This window comes from Argiope bruennichi, chromosome 1 (assembly GCF_947563725.1).
Source record: "Argiope bruennichi chromosome 1, qqArgBrue1.1, whole genome shotgun sequence".
NCBI classification, from domain to species: Eukaryota; Metazoa; Arthropoda; class Arachnida; order Araneae; family Araneidae; genus Argiope; species Argiope bruennichi.
In genome coordinates, this window is record NC_079151.1 from 60,886,132 (window position 1) to 60,909,041 (window position 22,910).

General features: G+C 26.3%; 1 protein-coding gene across 5 annotated transcripts in view; it reads left to right on the forward strand.

Annotated features, from left to right (window-relative positions):
- The window catches only part of LOC129976267 (1-acyl-sn-glycerol-3-phosphate acyltransferase epsilon-like), a 50,356-nt gene extending 27,796 nt beyond the window's left edge, over window positions 1-22,560 (forward strand). For 2 of the 5 annotated variants that reach the window (XM_056089751.1, XM_056089758.1), the window contains 8 exons: window positions 6,082-6,277; window positions 6,967-7,042; window positions 8,231-8,346; window positions 9,781-9,867; window positions 10,002-10,092; window positions 14,507-14,671; window positions 16,124-16,247; window positions 18,671-22,560. In XM_056089751.1, coding sequence (XP_055945726.1) covers window positions 6,082-6,277; window positions 6,967-7,042; window positions 8,231-8,346; window positions 9,781-9,867; window positions 10,002-10,092; window positions 14,507-14,671; window positions 16,124-16,247; window positions 18,671-18,902 — 1,087 coding nt within the window. In that variant the 3' untranslated portion in view covers window positions 18,903-22,560. Of the gene's footprint in view, window positions 1-5,287; window positions 5,591-5,721; window positions 5,972-6,081; window positions 6,278-6,966; window positions 7,043-8,230; window positions 8,347-9,780; window positions 9,868-10,001; window positions 10,093-14,506; window positions 14,672-16,123; window positions 16,248-18,670 lie in introns of those variants that run through there. The other 3 variants (XM_056089766.1, XM_056089775.1, XM_056089783.1) reach the window with 3 other exon arrangements.
- The last annotated feature ends 350 nt before the right edge of the window (window positions 22,561-22,910 follow it).

Genomic DNA, 22,910 nt, shown 5'->3' on the forward strand with positions numbered 1-22,910 from the left:
GATCTCTCTGGGAAATATAATGATGCCCAGTAATCCAGAAAATAGTTCTGATGTATCCAACTTTCAAAGGAATAACTTTCGAACAAAAAGAATTCGAAATTGTTAATCATGTTTTTCATCTCAAATATTCAAGATTTAAATAAACGACTTTTGTGTATTAACCGTATGCCAGTGATTGATCGCCAAAGATGTCGTGTTGTATCTAAAATTTGATGGTTCATAAATGACATGCATTAATATGCAAGTATCAAAGCAATTCTTTCAATGTTTGAATCATCCTCTTAATGTTTTTGTAACATTAATCATCTCACCACTTGACAAAAGAAAAAGAGTTGAAAATTAGAATTATCACATTGATATTACTTTTAGTTTAATTTTTAAATGCAATGAGTTTTAAATTAGATTTAAGTTGTATAAATTCTGTAAAAAAAAAATTTCTAAGCATTCATACAAAATTCGAAATAAACCTAGCAATAAACAAATGAAGTGGTTAATGAAATGTAATCGGTTTTCTTTGATCTTTTTATGCATATAGTAGATTGTAAATTCTTTTGAAAAAAGTGGATTAAATATGAATAATAGTTTGTTTTTTTAAATTACAGAATCATTGAATGCGTATTTCAAATGATATAAATTTTTATATCGATTTGGCTATCGATTATTTCAACAGAGTACTTTGATGAACTTCTTTTATACCGACCTTATAATTACTGTCTTTCTCTCTATATATACATGTATAATCTATATATACATGCTTATAATAAAGCTCAATGTGTGTGTGTGTGTGTTGACGTTCTACAGGCCAGGTCATTTGACATACAGCTATCAAATTTGGTACATGTATACCTTAGAGGTCGGGAATGTGCACCTGGGGTCTCTTTTTTTGAAATTTTAATTATTAATTAAAAACTGACTTTCCCGCCAAAAAAATCTTTCATTTTCCCCACCGCCAAATGAGCAAGGCTTCAGTTATTTTTTTCTCCCAACAGTAATGAGGCTAGGATTAACATTTTTCGGCGGATTATTTCAAACGATTCTGTTTATTTTCTTAATGTTTGATGCATTTAAAATTAAACATTGTTAATTAATCCATGTTTCAGATTCATTCTGAAGTACTTTTGAATTAAAATAACACAGAATAAAGGAAATTAAAAATGTATAATCTGCATAGCGTTACCCCAACTGGCGTAGAAAAATTCACGCATTTGCGTTACCTAACTGGCGAAGAAAATTCACGCATGCGCATTGTTCTGATTGTTGTCATGACAACCACTATCAACGGATGATTTAAATTATTTTTAGGTTAGTTGCATGCTTTTGTAAGAAAATTGTATTTATGTTAGTTATATATTTTTTGTATATGCTTATAGTTTTAAGTACATCGTTTTTTAAGTAGTTTTTTTTAAACCTGTTTTCAATGATTTAAATTATTTTTAGGTTAGTTGCGTGCTTTTGTAATTAAATTGTATTTATGTTAGTTATATTTTTTTTTTGTATATGCTTATAGTTTTGTACATCGTTTTTTAAGTAGTTTTTTTAAACCTGTTTTAGACCGATTATTTTAAACGATTCATTTTCTTTTCTTAGTGTTTGATGCATTTAAAATTAAACATTGTTAATGAATCGATCTGTTCATGATGAATCTGAGAAAATTTTGTTGACAAATTGAGATATTACATAAATTAAGAAAGATATTCTTTAATGCCCATAAAGTTTAAACGCTCAGTGACTCTATTATCAGTAATCATATTATTAAAAAAAAATGCTTTGTTTCAGTAAAAAATATTATTATATTAATTGCAGATTAATCATTTACACTTTAATTTTAAGCATAATTTCTACGAGAGGTAACAGAAAATTAGAGAGATACATATCACGCTATGACTGAAGGCCTTTATAATATTATGAGTGAATTATATGACTATCAAAATTTGAAGTTTTAAAATATTTTGCTGAAGAATCTATTAAAGGTGGAATTGCGTAAAATATTTAATGGTACGATCGGAGTTTAAACCCCTGCCTTGCGCAATTTTTAAAAATCGGCAACAACGGCCTTGCGAAATGTTCAAAAGCAAAGGAGCAGATGTTCAATTATAGTGCATAATAAAGATTGCCAGCTTTGGCGCGTTATCGCAACTTGGAGAAGAAGGGGGTTAAACTCCTGTTCAACCTATTTAATTATTAAAATTTAAACGAACATTAAGATTGGCGAACGGGCTGGTCACCAAAGGCGGCTAGTATATAATAAATTTGAACTATGTCTTTGTTGAAAACTCTGGTCTAACTTTTTTAATAATAATCAAATTTTTACTTGTTGATTAAATAGCTATAATCTTTATTAATTACATTACCGGCCAAGAATATATTTTAATTTTTGAGAAATATTTACATAACCATGCTTATCGTTACTTTCATGTACTTGAGCTTACAACCCTCTATATTGTTACAGAAAATCAACAGTAGCATAATCAAATACGATAGAAATTGCAAAATTTTTATAACAAAGAGGGATGCTTTATAATGCAAGAAAATCACGAATGCAGGTAGTAGAAGTGAACACAAGACAGCACGTGCAAAAATTAGCAATACAAAAAGAACAAATCATTATTAAACTATTGCAACAACAATGTAGTTAGAGAGCTGTCTCCGCACTCAACACTACAAAAAGAGAATATTCTTGACTCATCGAGAATTTCCATTTAAATTGTCTCCGAGACAGCGCATTGAATCTTTTAAAAGGATCCCTGCATCTGGAGTCTTAATAGAGATATTGCATAATTCTTGCATTTTATAGAACTTTTATTTTTGTAGTTAAAATCGTCAAATTCGTTGCTAAGGCCTGGGGTTATTGACTTGTAATCCATTGCACATATATTAAAATACTTATAAAACCTTATTATAAGGCTAACTGCGCTTAGAAATATTATTACAAATTCATAACAATATACATTCTGTAAATTTCATTTTCCAAGAAATTCAGGAGAGATGCATCAAACATATGACCATAATATCAATAATTGATCAACAGTTCCTCTTTGATATGACATAAAATTGTAGGAAATACTTGTGATAATACTTGCTGATCACTAGGTTGCGTATTCTTTTTATATCTTTTTACTAGTTAATTTTTCAGAATTATTTTACAATCATCCCCCAAATTGAATTTTCATTAAAAAAATTAATTTCCTACCAAAACATGTCAAATGCCATCTTTATATCCTTATGATTCATTCACCTTTCCATTACCTGAAACGTAATTAAAATTTTGCAAGACATATTCAAAGATTCAATATTATTTCTATGCAGTTTTTCTTATACTTATTTCAACCCAAAACTGCTTAATGACACTCCCGAATTTTGATGAGAATAATTATGGAAAAAGTTAAATCATTTTTTTAATTGCGAGATTATGAAATAATAAACAATTCTAATGATAAGAAAACTTCGTCTTTATAAATAAAAGGTAAGTTTTTATTCTGAGTGATACGTAATTATAAGTACAAAACAATATATTTTCTGATTCTGTTTCTTCAAATGCGTAGAGCATTTTTCGCATCAACATTTATTACACCAATTTAATTTATGTTAATATCTTAGCAGTATTTTCTGTAGCTCTTTTTTTTTTTTTTATAAAAGAACTATGGAAGGAACTATGCTATTATTTTCAAAAATTGTTATTATAATTATTCTAGTGAAAATGTAAACTATATGCAAGAATTTTCTGAAAATGCCTCAAACGTATGTTACCTTCTTTTAAGAATATTTAAGACGAATTTGTAATCTTTGTGGGTTGATGAGAGGCAGTGATGTTTCCTTCACAAATTAATAGCAAAAATATCTTTTTATACTAATGGCCTATAAAAAAAATATTTCTTATTTTTAAAATGCAAAGAGAGACTTCTGAATTTCATATGGAACGGAAATAGCTCTGTCTTATATAATTGATGTTTGTGTATAAACGATTTAAAGTCAAGCAATATTTTAAAACGTGTAGGATACCAAGAAACCTCATGTTAGAAATATACGGGAGCCGGGATATAATGTTAATTTTATTATCTTTATAGGAACAGCGCCCCCCCCCTCCCGAAATGAGCAGACACAGAAAGAATTAAATTTAAAAAAAAAAATTATTTCAATTTTAAGTTTTTAAAGAATTTTTAATACTTGCTGATAGAAATAATGTGAAGGAAGACCTGATTGAAGTTTATAGGTTTTTAATTAAAAAAAAATTTAGAAACAAAATTACAGAAATTTGTGAAATTGCTTATTTTAAGATTGTTTTATTTAAAAAAAAAAAAAAAAGGGCAAACGTGACACATATTAATATTTATTTTTTTAAATATTATATTTGTATACTAGCTATGCTCCATATTTGAAATTCAACTGAAATAAAAATTTCAGGTGTTATAATATGATTAAAATATTAATTACGGTAGAATCTTAATTACTTTGCATACAATTTAGCAAGTTTATGAATTTTCTGAACTGTAATTTGCAAGCAAGAGAAATGATAAAAATGTGCAATTTTACAATTCTTTGTCAGGTTCACCGAAAAGGAGGGGGAAAATCCCGAGCTTGGGGGTAATAAGGATCGTGAAAATGTTCAGTGAAGCGGAGGGGGTGCATGCCAGTACTTTTTTCTGGGGCTTAGCAGGACAGTTCCGTAATTAGTACTACTGGGCAAATGCTTTTTTTTTATAGAGTATATTGCTCTTTGAAAAAAAAAGCAAGTTTTTGTTTTTTCTCACTTCGGTAATTTTTTTTTTCTCAACTGCAATTCTCTCTCCTTTTCTTTTGATTGTAAACACTAAGAAAAAAATTAAGTTCTAACTTTTTAACCTAATACTATTTTATAAAATAACAGACATATATATTTTTTTCTAAATAAAATTCTGTTTTGACTCAAAAACCGCGAAATAGCAATGACTTTTAAAATAAATTCGATTATTATGATAGTAGTACACATCTAAGTTTAGAATTCACTTTTTTTTAATATAAAATTACAAACAATAGAACATTATATAAATGTACATGATAATCATTCCAATTTTTCATACATCCACTCTTTCTCCAATATCTGTAATACTCTTATGCAACAATGTAGTTTCCCATGTTTTCAATCCACAAAATCATAAATCACTGCTTTTCTTTGTAGTCCTCTTTCTGGGTGCATTGCGTATCACGTATCACATCCAAAAAGATTGATGGAGGAGAAAAAACTGGAGTTTAATTTTCTGGCTCTCGTAATGAAAGTTTGCGCCCTGCCTTTATGGCCTTTTTATCGATTGTTGCATGCATGGCCGCCCCAAATGAGTTTTAACAGTTGTACTCGCTCCGAAAAATCGCATTCTTTACTGGCACCTTAACCAAGAAACTCTGAATGCTTTTGTCTTCCAAATTGTAATGTTTTCTACTGGCGTCTATCCAAATTTTACCTGAAGTGTACCAGTGCATCTACATCAAATCGTTCGTGGTTGGGCTTTCAACTTGTAGAAATTACATGCCTATAAAAAATGCATCCTACTTCTTGTGGTCTTTGCCTCTACATTAAAATGCTCCAGCTTCACAGTGGTGACATAGCTAAAGAATGGTAAGATAATGAAATCAAGATAAAAATATCTTTTCACGCTCGTGTTCATGAAGAGAATTTCTTTTTACGATACTAGGGATCGATAATCTAGTAGCCCCACTTGCCGTCTGCTAGAATGGGTTTATGCGCATTGTGGTAGCTGCGAAAGGGCATATAGTAAAAGCGCTAATTCCGCTACCGTCCGAGTACAATATTTTGAGATATTTATTTCAAAATCGAATAAAAAATTGTTATCTTAAATTTTATTTTTCATAATGAAAGAGAGTTTTCAGCAATGGTGGAATGGCGACAGTAATGACCGGTAAGTGGAGAAGTTTTGGTTTCAAGATGCTAGCGTGAAAACAATGTGTTGATCATGTACCCACCGGCTTCCAGTATTACGTATGTTGCATGTTATTTATAGCTAATTCTGTATCAGTTTATTACGTATTTATGGTGTTTTTTAAAAACAAAAGCATTTAATGCATAGCATGTGTGTGTTTTTTTTTCAGCTTGAAACACGTGAAAATGGTCGTTCCGACCATTGTCATGTTCGGAGTTGTGCCTCAGTATTTTTTCATTTGGATCGCGTGGAGATTTATGTCGTGTTTACTACCAAACTGGATTTATCAAGCAGGCGATGACATTTACTATTCAGTTTATCAAAAATTCGTGCTGTTCTTCTTTGAGCATGTGACGGGAACGAAAGTAAGTATTGATAAAATCGTTTTTTATGTGTAATGTCAACGGTAGGATTAAATGTTGATTTTTAGATATGATCTGTTGTTATGAACATAAATCATTCTTTTGTTGAGATAAGGTCATGATTAATAACATTAAAAGAAAGAAATTAATTCATCATTTCCAAATATTATAATTTGAATTTTTCCCCTCTTTAATCTTCTTCTTCTTCTTATTATTATTATTATTGCCTTTGTGTGCAAACTGAGAATGTTCTTTTTACTTTTTTAAATTATTCCTAAAATATTATCTAATGTTTCTGACTCAAATTTACCATTTCTGAAATTAGAACAATAGCTCTTGAGTATTTCAAAATGTTAATATAATTGAACTAAGAACTATGTTAAATCTGTGTGAGAGAATAGCAAACTATATATATCTCATAATTGTGATTCACATCTACTCACTTTTTAACTGACATTTTCTTGAATTGACAAATATTAAAAACATTAATGCTGATATTAATCAGTTAAAAGTATGCTGCTACACATATTATATTTTATTGTTGCATCAGAAAGTTAATATGAGGTTTATATTTTTTGTTGGTTTTTTTAAAGTTTTAATTATATTATTACTTATGTTTTGGTCTTTACTTGAAATTAAAATCATACCAACAGTTGCACCATTGTTTTGAAATGTTTTCTTTACTCTTCTAGCTAATTATACATGGAAATTTAGAAGTTTTATCAAAAAAAGAAAGAGTTATTTATATTAGTAATCATCAAAGCACTGGTAAGTTACTTAGTTCATTTAACTATATGATTTTAACATTCTCATTTTAAAGAAAAAATTTTGAATGAAAATTTCAAAGTTATTTTTTCAATGGTATTCTTTTCATTTTGTATTATTTTAATAGATATTTATCAGTTTAAACTATCTCATGTTTAATCAAAATATCTTCAGATTTTATTATTATAGATAAGTCTTTTTAATTAATAAACTAAACTTTTTCTAGATTTTTAATAATTGAACTTTTTTAACAAATTCATAATTGTATCAATTGTCACTGTATTGTATTTGAAGGAATTTGTCATCGTTTATTAGGGTTTGAATTTTTAATGTAGGAAATGTACATTATTTCTCACTCATTTTTAAAATATAAACTTATTATATGTTGTAGTTCTAGTTAAGTTATTTTACTTCATAGGCAAATTTCATTTTACTAAAAGTATGGTAAAGATATATATAGGGTAATTTTTCAAAGGCAGTGTATTATTTTATTTATTCATTTCTTAAGTTAGATGTAAAATTTAATACTGTAATTTCATGGCTCCATCCTTTTTAATTATATTACTGTCAATGATATTTCCTAATCCTCATTCATATACAAATGTATAATTTTCATTAATGATCTTTTTTCTTTTCTACTGTAAAGGAAAACAAATTTGCATGGCTATTTTTAATTTTTTATTTAGCTATAATTGTCTATTTAGAAACAACAGTAATTCTTGTCTTAATTTTAAATTATATTTAATTAAATTTATATTATTATTTGTTATTATTATTACTTGCATATTTCATTTTAAATTAAGGCTAATTTTGAATACAACCGTTGACATGAATATTTGTAAGATTATTATTATTATTATTTTGCTTTGTGAATTTAACTTATGAACTAATTGATTAAAATCTTATAGTTTGTGGGTGTGAGCATACTTGTGTGTTTATTATGCATGAAATTTGCTTATTGTTTTAGGTGGTTGATATGAAAAACAATATAGTATATTTTAAAATATTTTGCTTGCTTCAAATTATAATTATGATTCCTGTTCTTGAAAAAGTAGTGTTTTTTTACTAGGTAGTGAGAAAAATTCTTTATAAATGTTTGATTCTGATGTTGATTTGGAAAATTTGGCCTTCTGGTGGGGGAAAAAAAAGCATGATTATACAATATTTATTACATTTTCTGTTTTTGATTAGTGGACTGGATTGTTGTTCATATGCTTGCTGATCGGCAGGGATCTATTGGGCATGTGAGATATGTTATGAAGGATTCATTACAATTAGTACCACTGTATGGATTTTATTTTTATGAGGTGAGGCAACAGAGACAAAATGAGTTTACTGCTCAATAAAGTTTAGTAAGTGCTGATGCTTTTTGATTCTACATGTGAGTGTTGTGCATGTTGCATCTGTAATCTATTTATTCATGTAGCTTTTTTTTTTTTTAATATTTTCTGATCTTTCAGAAATTATTATAATAACTAATTGTCCGAATAACAAAAACTGGAATATTTGTTAGCTATAAAAGTTATAGCAATAAATTTCCATGAATATATTTTAAATTCTTAAGACATAAAATGTTATTTAATTAAAATTGATGGAAAATTTTAAATACTGTTAATCATGAATTGCAAAATGTACACTCTCTTGATTTATTATTTATAAATTTGTTCAGTGTCTTCACAAAAAGGCAAAAGCAAAACCAAATCTATGAATATAAAATATGAGAATTAATAGAATCAAAAGAAGTGAAAAATATACTTATTTCTACATGTGGAACTGTTTATAAGTTGTGCATGAATTTTTTCAAATTATTATATTTTAAATAAAGGATCAAAGAACTACATATTGTACTCCATCCTATATATGAGAAAAAGCTAATCTAAAACGTGAATTGTGTGTATTTTAATTTTCTGAAGTTTCAAGTTTTTTTATCGCAATGCAAATACAAATCTTTTAGAAACTACCATACCAATCAGAATTCTTTTTTTATTTTTAATGACATATTTTTTAGAGATCTTAGAATGTTTTTTCACACTAAAATGAATTTTTTTTTTTTTTTTTGAATTAAACAAAAAGGTCAGAATATCATTGACATTTTTTGGAATGAACATCTTATTTATTGTGATTAATGTATTAAAAACTAATAAATATGAATAAATATTTGAAATGTAGAAATTTAAATTTATATTACTTTTTAATTTTTTAATGCATGATGCATCATTTTTTATTAATTTTATATGTATAATGCATTTTTTAAATGAGTGTATTTTAAATATTACTTTAGCTGTAATTTACTAATAAAATTAATTACAGATAACTGATCAAGCTCCTCAATTCACTAAATTGCTTAATTTAAGTTATGAAGATATATTGTACTTTGAGAATCTATAATTATTAAAAGATTTTTTTTGTTATTGTTATGACTGATTATGTGATAACTAACATGCAAGAATTCATCTGTTTTTTTGCATGCACATTCTTTGCTTGAATTTAATTTTTACTAGTAACTCCTTTGTAAATACATTTCCCTCTTTTAATTAGAAAAAATTTATCCTTATAGCATCAGACTTTCACCGTAGCTTTTCTTAGAAAATGATTCAATTTTTCAATTGTGTATAAATAGCCGTCATTTCTCTTTATGTCATCCGTTTAAAACTTTAATTTTTTTTTTTAATAATCTGTAAACATGATTTTAAAAGTATAGGAATTTTATTTTTCATCAAATTTCTTTGTATGGTTTTTAGCATGGATGTGTTTTTGTAAAAAGGCACTACTTTGACTCTAAAAAGATGGTATCATCTCTTCGATATTTGAAAGATAAAAGAATTCCTGTAAGTATTTTTTTTTTCTTCTAAAATTTCAGTTCTTTAATTGAATGCAATTTTTCGTGAAATTGAAAAATATACACAAGTTTCTTTTAATAAACTTTTTGTAGATATTTGAAACTTTTTTTATGTTTTAATAGACCTGGATGGTTATTTTTCCCGAAGGAACTCGTTACAATCCTGAAGCTTCTGAAATGATTGAAAAGAGTCAGTCATTTGCAAAAGATAGAGGTGTGTTGTTCTGATACTTTTAAAGTTTTTCTTCACTGTAAATCTTTGATATACATATTCAGTTTTTGTTTATTGAGCCTATTATTTATTACTTAACTGCTAATTGGAAATAATTGATAGACAGTAGGAAAAGATATGCTCACTGCTTTCTACTCTCTATCTAGTGGTATAATATTTTAGGCTAATCATTCATAGATGAATATACAAAATGAGACTATTTCACAAAAACATACAAATTAAAAAATTGATAGCATATTGGTGTCCTACATATTTAGTATGTACTTAAAATGATTTTCTATGATTAATTAGTTTTCATTAGGTACAAATCAAAGGCAAAAGTGCCACTTAATTGTCAAATTTTAGAAAACTGGAGCAAACCCAAATGGAATTTACCTGTATAATTATCCTTTAAAATGTTATATTATGGATTTGGAATTTTATTTTGTGAAAAGTTTAGTTAGTCTGTAATTTATTCTTAATATCTGGTACAGTTGAGAAATCATTTTCTTTAACTGTGTCTCATTGTCTTTCCTGCTAAAAGAACTTGAGTCAGCCATTTTATTGTTTCAGAGAGATTTCATATAGTTGGACTTTATTCATAGATAAAAAAAAAATCAATTATTCATATACAAATAATCATATTCAATCAGAACAAGAAATCTGATCATGCATTGTTTATTAACAAGTTCATGTGTATCCTAATTTTTCAATTCTATAAATATTTTGAGTGAGAAGCTATTTATGCTCCCTTGCCTATAAATGAATGTGTTTCCGTTTAAATGATGTCATTGTTATTCATAGAATTAACAAGAATGAGTAAAAAATGTTTTAAAACTCTATGGGAAGCTGTTTAAATCTCTAGATTTTTTACTAATGAATGACAGTATTTACCTGCTTGACTCAAAGGTCAGATTGTTTAGAATTTGATGATATCACTAAAAGGATTTAACCTGTCTCTAACATTACAAAAATATAGTGTATTTCATTATTATTCATAGTAAATTAATACCAGATTTTTGATGCAAAATATAAAAACAAGGAAAATAAATATTTAGGTCTAGTATTTTAAAAAACTTCATGCAAATTGGATAATTAATGTTTTCAAAGATTTTTTTTAAAAAAAAATCTCAAAACACAAATCAGTGCAAAGACTAACATTATATGATTTGCATTCATAAGCTGTTTTAACATTTACCAAGTAAATCATGCATCTTCTATGTTTTTATAACTTATTTTTACCATAAATAATTTAATGTTCGTCATAAATAATTTTTAATATTCAGAAAAATTCATATATTTCATCATTCATAAATTTACATATCCTCCCGACTTCCCAGAAAGATAAGCAATCTTCTACCCATAACTGCATGAAGAAAACTGAGATGAATAAAAACCCTTGTTAAAATAAAATCCTCCTCTAAATGAGAGTGTAAATTATAGCAGTCATTTCAAAATTAGCATCTGTTTCTCTTTACATTATTAAGCATTTGTTTCTGTTTATATCTATGAAAATCCAATTATTGACAGACAGGCAACACTAATCTAATCTCTGAGATAGAAAAGCTACTATGTGGGGACAATCTATTGAGAGAAACATGGATTAGTAGTGCTCTCTAACCAAAAGCATTTTATTCAAAAGCCTGATGCACCCATGCATCAATTTGTGTGCTTTTGTAGAAATGGAAGGATGCAGTATTTGGTTGTGAGGAGAATTCATTGCAAACTTATATGTATCTTTCATTCTGAAGGGGTTAAGAATCAATGATTTAAATTAATTTTATAATATTTGTAGGATTTAATTTTTATTTCGATTTTTTTTTTTGACTGTATATTAGTTTCATGTTATAACAAATGAAAGCAGCATTGAATAATTTTATATTGATTTATGTTGAAAACTTGCAACTATTCATTTTGATAAGCACTAATTCAAATGGATGCATATTTAATGCAGTCCTTCAGCTTGTTTCATGAAGCAAAGTTTTATAAAATTAATTTCAATAGAAAACAGAAAGAATTTCAAGTCTGGAAGTGCAGTAAGCTTACTGCAAAATTTGTTATTTATAATAATATAAAATGAGTATGTTCCTTCCAAAAATTCTGTATTTGCGAAATGTGATAATATCTTACTTTTTATGCAGTGTTCTTTTTTCTTTCTTTCTTTCTTTTTTTTACTGCTATTTTGTGAGCTTTTGGACTTGATGAACTTTCATTTTTTTTTTTTTTTTTTTACATGAATTTGGGGAAACAAAATTTTGCAACTTTATTTTAGTCCTCTTTTTTTCCCTATTTCCTGTATTATTTTCAATTAAAGTTTGAAAACATCTGCTGCAGCAGATGAAAAATGTACCTAAAATTGCATAATCTCCATTTATGTTATTACCCCTCACCTCCTTCTATGTATTCAGTTTACTGCTTCTTTCGATCTTCATTAATAGTTCCTTAACTTATTGTAACTATTTCTTTATAACTAATAAAAAATGAGTTGTAATTTGGATATTTTATTCTGAATGTTACATTTATTATTGTAATTATGACTACCTTTATTCATATATTTTATTCATAGTTTAAAAGTCTCTTTATACTGAGATTACTTATTTAAGTTCTATTGTAAAACATAAATTTATTTTTAAAATTGACCTTGGATGAAATTCGGAAATCTGATAACAACATATAATATTAATAAAATTAATTAGGCAAATTATTCAAATTATTTTTTAACATCTTTGCAAATATATGATGGAGTAAAACCTATTTCTTAGCTGCATAAGTTAATCATTAACAAATTCTCTAATTATTTTTTTCTGTATGTTGGAAATTCACTTTTTTCCCTTTGTTTTCTAAAATGTTCGCTTGGAATGCTAAATATTAAATAGCAATAGCATCAAAGCCAATTGTACTTTCTTGTAACTATTGACTTTGTCACAACTATTAACTCTTTCAGTCCTGAAAGTCCTCCAAACCTCAGTCTAATGAAATTATGACAAGCATCACATAAGCCTAGATATCACTACAGATTTTTTTGCCCTTTTATTAAATGTGATTTTTTTTAACCCATAACTGGAGACATTAATTTCCTCACGCGGCCAGAGGCATGGAGTCAAAATAATTATTGCTATTTCCCTCTTCTTTTTTTTTAATCTTTTGTAAATAGCATTGGAATTTATTTTGGAAATACAATACATTCTAAAAATTATGTACTTACCAAAAATATTAATTTTTAAAATGTTAAATGTTATAATATTAAATGCTGAAAAGATGTTATAAGAAAAACCTAAAAAATCTTTGTTTAGATATTATGGAATTACACTAATGTTAATAACTGTTAGAATTTAACTAACAAAAATGGAGAATGCAATATTTTAAAATATTATTTTAGGAATATTACTTTATTCTTTATGCATTATTGAAATTGAAAGCAATTTCAGAGATATGGAGTTATTGACTCCAAAAACAATAACAAAAACTTTGAAAAAGAGTAACTTGTTTATACACACATGTTCATACTTTGATTTTTGCCAACATACTGCTGAAAGAGCAACTTGAAGGTATTGATGAGATGATTGTATTCAAGGACAAACTATGGCATGATAATCTGAGTTAATGAACTATGCTGAATCCTTTTGACTCCAGTTATGGGTTAATACTTGATGTGTGTGTTCTTTATATTTGACACACTTTTATATATGAACCTCTTAAGAATACAGGTTGTCGTTGCGTTTCTCTTGGGTGGAGGGAGTAGAAATGTTTCATTTTTGTAAGGGAAACTCGGATGTCTCACTATTCCTAAGTACCTGAATTCAAATAATCTTAGTAATGAAGGAGTAAAAATTGTAAATTTCTTAAATAAGAACAGACTTAAATAGGAACAACAAAAAAAGATATATTTGCATGTTTTGTGAAGATTTAAATTTTAAAATTTTATTAGATGTATGGTGTGGTTGCTTGAATTTAGAAAATTCTCAGAATTTTCATTCTGTTTTAAAAATAACCTTTTCAGTGGAAAACATTATAATCAGTTTAGAATAAAAAGTTATATTTAAGCAGAATGAAATTAATAGTTCATATTAGCACACAATCATTTCTTCACAATAAACTTGCTTTAGAGAACTGTTGATTAAAAGGGAGAATATTTCAACAACAACCTATGGTAACATTTTTTAACAATTACTTTTTGAAAGATTTTTTTTACCTTGTTAATGTAGATATTGCTTGTAATATAATATGATTATAATGATTAATTTTTTTATTTTCCAATAGCTAAATCATTAATTACTGAAATTTGTGCTTTATATATTTACTTTGAAATTGAAAAATAATAATTATAAATTAGTAGAAATGCATTATTTTATGTTAATTCAGTTTTGTATTTCTGTTTTAAATTATATTTGACAATTAAAATTTTACTTATTCTTAGGTCTTGTGCCTTTGAAGCATGTTCTTACACCTAAATATAAAGGCTTCCACATAGCTCTAGAACATTTGAAAAATAATCTGGATGCTGTGTATGATGCAACTGTGATCTATTCTTGTACAAAGGGAAGCAAGAAAACACTGCGTACTAAAGCACCATCTATGTTTGGTATTTATTATATTTATTGAAATATTTAAGATAATTTTATAAATAGTTGCTTTTATACTTAACATATTCTAAATGAATGTTTGTGTAGTTATTTTAGAGTGGCATACATTTATTTCAGTTGTTAAATATGAAAAAAAAAAATCATTATATCTAGTGAATAAATCATAGCATAATCTTTCATTATCTTTGCTGATATTATTTTCCCTAATTATGTATTCAATTCTGTCTGATTGAATATTTAATTTTATATTCAATTTTACCATTTGTTTAACATATCAAAGAGCAATCGTGTTGATTCAGAACTTTCAGTAGTGAGTTTTTAATGCAAAGAAGCTTTATTATTTTTTACAAATGATCTAAAATTTGCAAGCTTTATCCAGAATTGTAAAAAAAAATTAAAAATGAAAGATTCTGACTAAAAAGAGAGAAAATAGCTCAATTTCTAACAGAGTTAAAATGAATGAATGAATTCGTCTTTTATGCATTTGCTATTTTGCCAGTAGGGATGTGTGTGTATATCTATATATATATATATATATATATATATATATATATATATATATATATATATATATATATATATATATATATATATAATTTCCTCAGAAAATATTATGTAAATGCAGTTAGATCTCAAGGATACAATTTAATTTTTTTGGTATGCATTTTATTTGACATGTTAATATTTTTTGTATTTCTTTATTCAACATTTAAAGCATATATTTTTTATAGTAATATAATTTTTATCACTTTTTTTTCTTGTGTGTGTAAAACTTGCTATGATTTTTTTTTCTTCTTAGGCAATTTTCAAAACATAATTGCTTTAAGTATTGGATGTAAGAATTTTGATTGCAATGTGTATAATAAATATATAGATGATTTGAAATATGAAAAATAGTTTTTGGATCAATTTATTGAGAAATAAATGAAGTATCGCAAAATAAAAGGAAGGAATATTTCTAGATTTCAAATGCAATTTTGAACCATTTTTTTTATTATATTATTATAGGACATTTTAAAATAGATTTAAACGTTTCTTATTTTCTTAGATATTTTAATTCAAAGGATCAATTCCTTGTTTTGAAGGTAAATTATGTGTAAATGGTGCAGTTATTTCAGGATTTAGTATTTTGTATCTATTTTGCAAGATTTCCATCATGTTTTAATAAAGTGAAAAAATGCCAAATGTTAAATTTAATTCATGAGGCCTAGTTAAAAAAAAAATTGCTATCTCTCCGTAGAATACAGAATCGTGGCTGACATCCAACCGACTGTGGTTGAAAAATCACTAAAATTTAGGTCATCATGAGACAATAATTTTACACTATAAAGAAAAAAAAGCATTTCTGTATCATTTTCTGTCAATCAAAAGATAACATTTTTACACAATTTTTGTTGTCTTTCTATTTATTTTGTAATATGTGATAGTTGTTTGCCTTCTTGATCTTACAGAATTTGTTACTGGTTGTTGTGATGCTGTTTATGTTCATATTAATCGTATTGACATGCATAATATTCCAACAAATGAATCGGAATTCAAGACCTGGTTGCACAATCTATTTCATAAAAAAGACAGGTATGTGTTTAAATAAACATTTGTTCAAAATAATCTTGTTTGTATTGTGCTTGAATTACGAATATGCTGAGAACTTTTCAATGGACTGTTGAAAGTTGATATACAATTTATTGGTAATTTTTAGAATTTACATAAGATTCAATACATCTAGTTTCAATTTACTCTTTCAAAACTTTTCTTTGGTTTATTTATTTATTTATTTTTATTTAAAAAAGCCGCAAAGAGGAAACATTTTTCATTTTTTGATATCTTAACGTATCTTTTGATTTTCTGAAAAAGATTATATTATGCAATAATTAAATTTGCTGATACTTTGGAATAGCTATTTCAAACCAATGTTTGATAATTATTTTTTAATTTTAAAATAAGCTATTTTATCTAATTCTCAGCTAGTTGGCCTCAAATAAATGTCTGTGTAGTGATGTCTTTTGATAAAATAATTTCTAAGTATACTTGCATTCTTTTACAGGGCTCATATAATTTATTAAAGCACGATTCAGAATATGCCATTTGAATATCTTTTGTAAATATTAATTTTACGCAATGATAATCAACAGAAAAAGTATTTCAGTAAATGATATATCTTAAAGAAATTTTTGAATATAAGGTACTCAAATAATTCTTGATCCATGCTAAAGCAACATGACATAATGCAAGATGTTGATGTTTGCTATGTAATATCTTTGTATTTTTTATCTGTCTTTAAATGATTGAATATTTATATTAATGGCATTATATAATTAATATTAAGCATCAATTTATATCCATTACTGCTTTTAAATAAGACTTGAGTATTAATTAACCAAGCCAATAATAGTAACAAAATTTTTAAAAGTTTAAATCTTGTTTACATGTATATACATAGTAATTATTTATCCATTATGGTTCATATGGGTTTTCAAAATGTCTTGAACAATAATCAGAATAACTGAAGGTCTCCAATATCTTGTTTGATGAATATGATTGGTATTAAAAAATTCCACTTTTTAAAGTTGTTTCCCAATATTTTGTAGCTTTCCTGACTAAATTCTTGAATGTGTGTTTTCTTAAGGATATGAGGAAGAACAAATAGGATTTGCAATTTCAAAGATATGTAGTGAAATATGTTGAACTCCTTATTACTTTTCTATGAAATATGTACACATTTCTTTAATAATTTTATATCTACAAGAGATTTGTGAAAAAAAAAATACAAGATCAGTAAGTTCTCTTGTATTACATTTTTATTCGATTAAAATCAAATCTTCTTGAAATTGAAAAGCATTTTCCAAAAATTAATATGTGTTAAGGTTTAATGCTAAAGTTTACTTTCAAATGCTTAAACATATAGTTTTTTTTTTTTTTTTTTTTTTTAAGTTTTTAGAAACAAGTTTCGTTATCAGAATCTATGCAGATTGGTTGTTTTCTCTGTACTATAAAATAAAAAAAATCACTTATTTTGGTTTTGTAACTGAATGCTTCTTTTTAATTTTACCCATGTAAGTTTCTCCTTAATATTACAAACATGCTGGGCACAATTTTCATATCCTCGAGAATGTTTCTTGTGAACTTTACTTGAATGGTTTTTATTATAACTTAATGGAGAATTTTTAAATAAACCATCTATTACCAATTTAAATTAATAACATTGTATGTCACCTTCAGAAGTTTCTTCCTATTTTATCTGTTTATTATCATCTGTTTGAAATAAATTATCTGCTTTTTGTTAGATTCTCTAATTTCCAGATATTATTTTCATTTAAAAAAATTATTCTATCTGTAAATATTGATGCAATGCTAGTTTCTATTTTTTCAAATTTTCAGAGTATCAGTTGCAAATCTATTCTTGAGATAATGGATAATTATGGAAATTAAACATTGAAAATATTAAAACTAACTTAAATAGATTTTGCTTATTGTACCATGTACTTAGTTTCATGTTTATCTATTCTAATAATAAAGGTGAATGTATGTATGTGTGTTAACAGTCTATCCTGTAAATTGTATTGACAATTTACAGGATAAATTGTTGGACTTACAATTAGCAAATTTGTCAGATATATTTTGGAAGGTAGGAATGAGCACCTTTGAATCTATTTTTAAAATTAGAATCTGTAATTCATTAAAATATGAATTGCATTGAATTACTGAGAATAACCACAGGAGGTGTTTTACAGGATTTTTTTTATCCTCGGAATATGATTAAAAAATTTTTGGAATAGTTTTTTAAGGTTATAATATGTTCACATCTAATCAGTGATGGCAATAAGCAAAATATTGTTTGTTTTTAATTTGGTGGTAATTGCTTTTACTATCATTTTGAAACACATAAAAACAATTTTAATCCCTTTATTGTTTTTTACTTTTATGTTATTGCTTTGTATATTACTGCACAAAATAGTTTTTGAAAACGTCAGTTATGTTTATTTATTATTTTTGTTTAGGCTTCTAGATGAATACTATAATGGCAAAAATTCTCCGTCCAAAAATTCTTTGCTGTCTCAAGGTCACAGATCGCCAGCCAAACTTCTTCAGAATTTTGGCTGTTTCTTGTTTTTTGCTACACTAAGTGCTCCAATTGTTTTGACTCAATATGGACGTTCCTTGTATTGGAAGACTTGGATATTTGGCACAGTGTTTGGATACTTTTGGTTAAGTATCCGATCTGTCAGTTGATTTTACGAAATATAGTTTATTCTAAATATTGTTTATTAACTGGGATTCTTTTATATAAATTATGAAGGGATCAACTTGTTAGTCTTAATTAAAACTTTCTAGTCTTAGCAGGTTAAACAATCAGATTCAATCAGTTACACAAGTTGATCTGTTTAGAATTGCTGAGAGCCAGCCATGTCCTGTTATCAGTTCCATGCATGATTCTGATCTAGTGCTGTAATTTTAGAATTAAAAAAAATCATTAAATAGTAATCTAACTAACCTTAAAGGTAAATATTTATCTATATTTATTGTATAAGCTGCATAAGAAGTTACTGTATAGAATTAGAAAGTGGTCCTTTATCTTGATCTATTTACTATTCATCCAAGAATTATATGAGAAAGATTTTAAAGAGTATTTTTTAAAAATTTAAGTAAAGTAAGAAATTTAGATTAGCAAGCTGAAATTGTTACTTATTTGCTTCTATAGATAAATTAGGAAATATTGTATGTACATATTCTCTTGTTAGTTTTATGAAAAACAAAGCGTTCCTGCCTTTGTCACTTTTATTTAATATTCTGGAAGAGTTTTTCTAGTCTGTTGTTACAATTCTATCTAGATTTTTTTTCATTATAAATATATTAATGTTACAGTATGCTTTATTAAAATTTTTGAATTCTGAATCTGTAAATTATATGGCATAAATTTACTTGCTCATAGAGATAACTATTTTTCATGTTAATGAATTATTTGCTCAAGAGGGCAGCATTTTTATATATACTTTTAAAGAGCAATCTTTGAAATCTAATCAGTTTCAGCCCAAAAGCCCCATCTGCATGCGTTTTAATTGTATGAAATCATTCCCCTACAGCTCCATGAAATAAATTTGCTCAAAAGACATACATAATCTTATGATAGCCCTGGGAACAAAAATTTCACCAAAGAAATAGTTTACCTATAATTATTTATGTGATGTTATTTTAGGAACCATTTATTTTCTTTGGAAGGAATTTTTAAATATGAAATAGTTAAATGTGTCATTTTTGTGCCCTCGTTATTTCTAAATGTTCATTCAGTTCCCACCCATTTTAAACAATGTTGCATTTTACATATGTTATTTGTGTTAATTTTAATTTGGTGCTTTATTATTATTATTATACCTTTTGACTGCCAATAACTGTTCATTTTTTTATATGTAATATATGACTAGTTAATGTTTGTATAGTATTTGTCTTCGTTGTTTATGTGCAGTTTTTAAAACATTGCTCATGGAATTAAAGTTTATTAGATTTTGTTGTATACTGGTTAAAAAGATATATCTGTTTTCTGTACTATTGCTTGTTTCTCAATTTTGCATTAAAAATAACTATTAACAAAACTTGTTTTTCAGACAATGGATGCTGTACAGATATAGTTATATTTATAAGTTAAAGCAGACAAATGATTTAAAAAATGATGTAATTGATTTTTTTTATAACTAAAGTAATATGTATGTTTTGCTGTGAGTGCATACTTCTTAGATTATTTAGCCATATAATGTGTTTCTTTTATTGGCATTCAAGTGCATGAATGTCCTTCCCAATTTGTTAAGAAATTTAGTCTTTTAAAAAGAAATTTGGAGAATGAGCAATTCTTATCAATTTTATATGAAAATTTATTGCTCATGCATTTGTTTTGTAGAGAAATTATAAAAAATGTTTGTGTTTGGCTATTTCTTCATATTGCTTTACTTAGAAAGTAGTATCTTTACAACTGAAGTTATTTATTTTAAGAAAGTACTTATTGAATCTTATATTTATGTTTCATTGTCTCTTTACCAAAGAAAAATTTATTTCCTTAATTCTTTTAATCTCAAAGTAATAATGAGGTAATTGCTTTTAAAATGAGTGTATAACTTGATGTCTAGATTTATTATTTACTTATATGATGTTATAATGCTATGCACTTAGTGATTTATAAGTTTTGCTGTTAATAAATGAGAATTTCTCATATCTAACTGTTGAAGGTCTGATATATCTAGTGTGCTCATAAATTTCCTTGCTGAAATGAATGGTTTGTATAGATTTTTTTTAATGATTCTTTAAAAATATGAATTCTAATTTAGTGTAAAGATGTATTGAGATAGGTAGTAGATAAGCTATACTTCCTTGTGTACTAATCCATATTTTTATCTACTTCATCTTTTCTTTTATTAATATACAAATAAAATATTATCTTCATAATTTAACGTATTTATTAACTATTAAATCCAGATTTTATTAAGATTTAGAACTAAAAGTGAGTATACAAGACCTGAGCTCAAATAGGAACTTCTTACAATTACACAAGGTGCAGGCTGACAATCATTTAGTAAAAGAGCTAAAATTTATAGCATTTGAGCAATACATTATTTATGCATCAAAATTTAGTTTAAGGTTTCATAGCTGAAATATGAATAAGTAGTCTTTAAAAACAAACTTTTTTATTCCACCAATTGTTTTAGGCTTTGATTTTCATATTCTACTTCTAGAAATTCATAATGTAAAGTTTATTATTTTATCTCCTTCCTAAAAAAAATGTTTCAAATTTCTGCCTATTAAATTGATAATTTTACCTATTCAATAAGCTTTTCTTATCAAAGAAATCCATTCTATAGTCCCCATAAGTCTTTATCATTTAATTTTTTTTATTTCTCCTCTGTATGATGTTATACAAATCTATTTTTATGGAAAATTCTGAAGAAAATTTCTATCCTATGATAAAGATGAGCAGGTGTATATTTTACACTCATCTTGTGTAATGCCCTGATGTTTGCTTTCTGCATCATGTTAAAGATCATGTATAGCCAGAATTTGTATTTTCTTCACAGTACTTACAAAACATCATACAATATTAGTAAAAACATGCACTGTTTATATCTATTATGATGTAAATAATTCTATCTTTTTCACACTAACCCTTTGACTACTAATGCAACATATAAAAATGGTAAACATTTATCAAGATTGGAAGCTTAGACAAATTTCATGTTTTCCTATGAAAAAGTGTAGCAAAAAAGACAATTTTATGCAGAAGTTTATGGGCACTCTAGGTACTTATGTTATGACATTGCCTGATATAAATGTGATTTAAGATACTGTATTCACAGTATGAATCATTATAAATGGAGAACTTAATGCTTTGGCATGGCACATTTTGCCCAAAAGTGTGTTCATTTCAACTCAGGATTTACCTGCCTGTCAGTGATGCTAAATACTCTATGTATGAATAGCAATAACTTATCTCATCGAATGTATGTAAATTATTTTTTGATCCTATGAAGTGAGCGAAAGAAATTATATGTACTTTATTATAAGAATCGTAAGGAGATTTTCATTGTTTTGGTGTCTTCTGCTGTTATGAATTTATGACTGTTTGAATGCGGGATAGCATTTCATTTGTATTATTTTAGTCATTAATATATTTGGAGTAGATTAGTTTTGAATCTTGATGACTTGATTAATGTCATCTGGTTGATTGTAGTTTGGAAAATCAAAATCAACAAAATATAAAGATGTTTGCTGCACTTATTTACAAAAAAGGTAGTTTTTAAAAATTGTTTTTTTTCTAGATAAGAAAATACTTTTCTGAAAGTAGTTATTTCATCATATTTATTATAGTTCATATAAACTGCTAATCTTTACTAAAAAAATGAATTTTTAAATGCATCAAGAAAATCCTTTGTAAATTGTCTCTTAGAATTAATTATATAATTGATTAAAATTTTATCTGACAGATAATAGTTTGATTTTTTTAGAGTTGAGAGTTCTTTTCATTTTTTTATAAGACTTTTCTTTTTTACTGAACACTTTTTTTAAAGATACAAAAAAACTCAATCTCTTTATGAATTGTTATGAATACATTAAATTGAATGCCTTTTGAATTTTTTTTATATTTCCAGTACATCACTGATTATTAAATTAAATTTGATCCTTAATTTAGAAAAATTCAAAGACTTTTATTATTTTAAAAGATTAATTTAAAATTTGAATTTGCACAAAATATTGTAG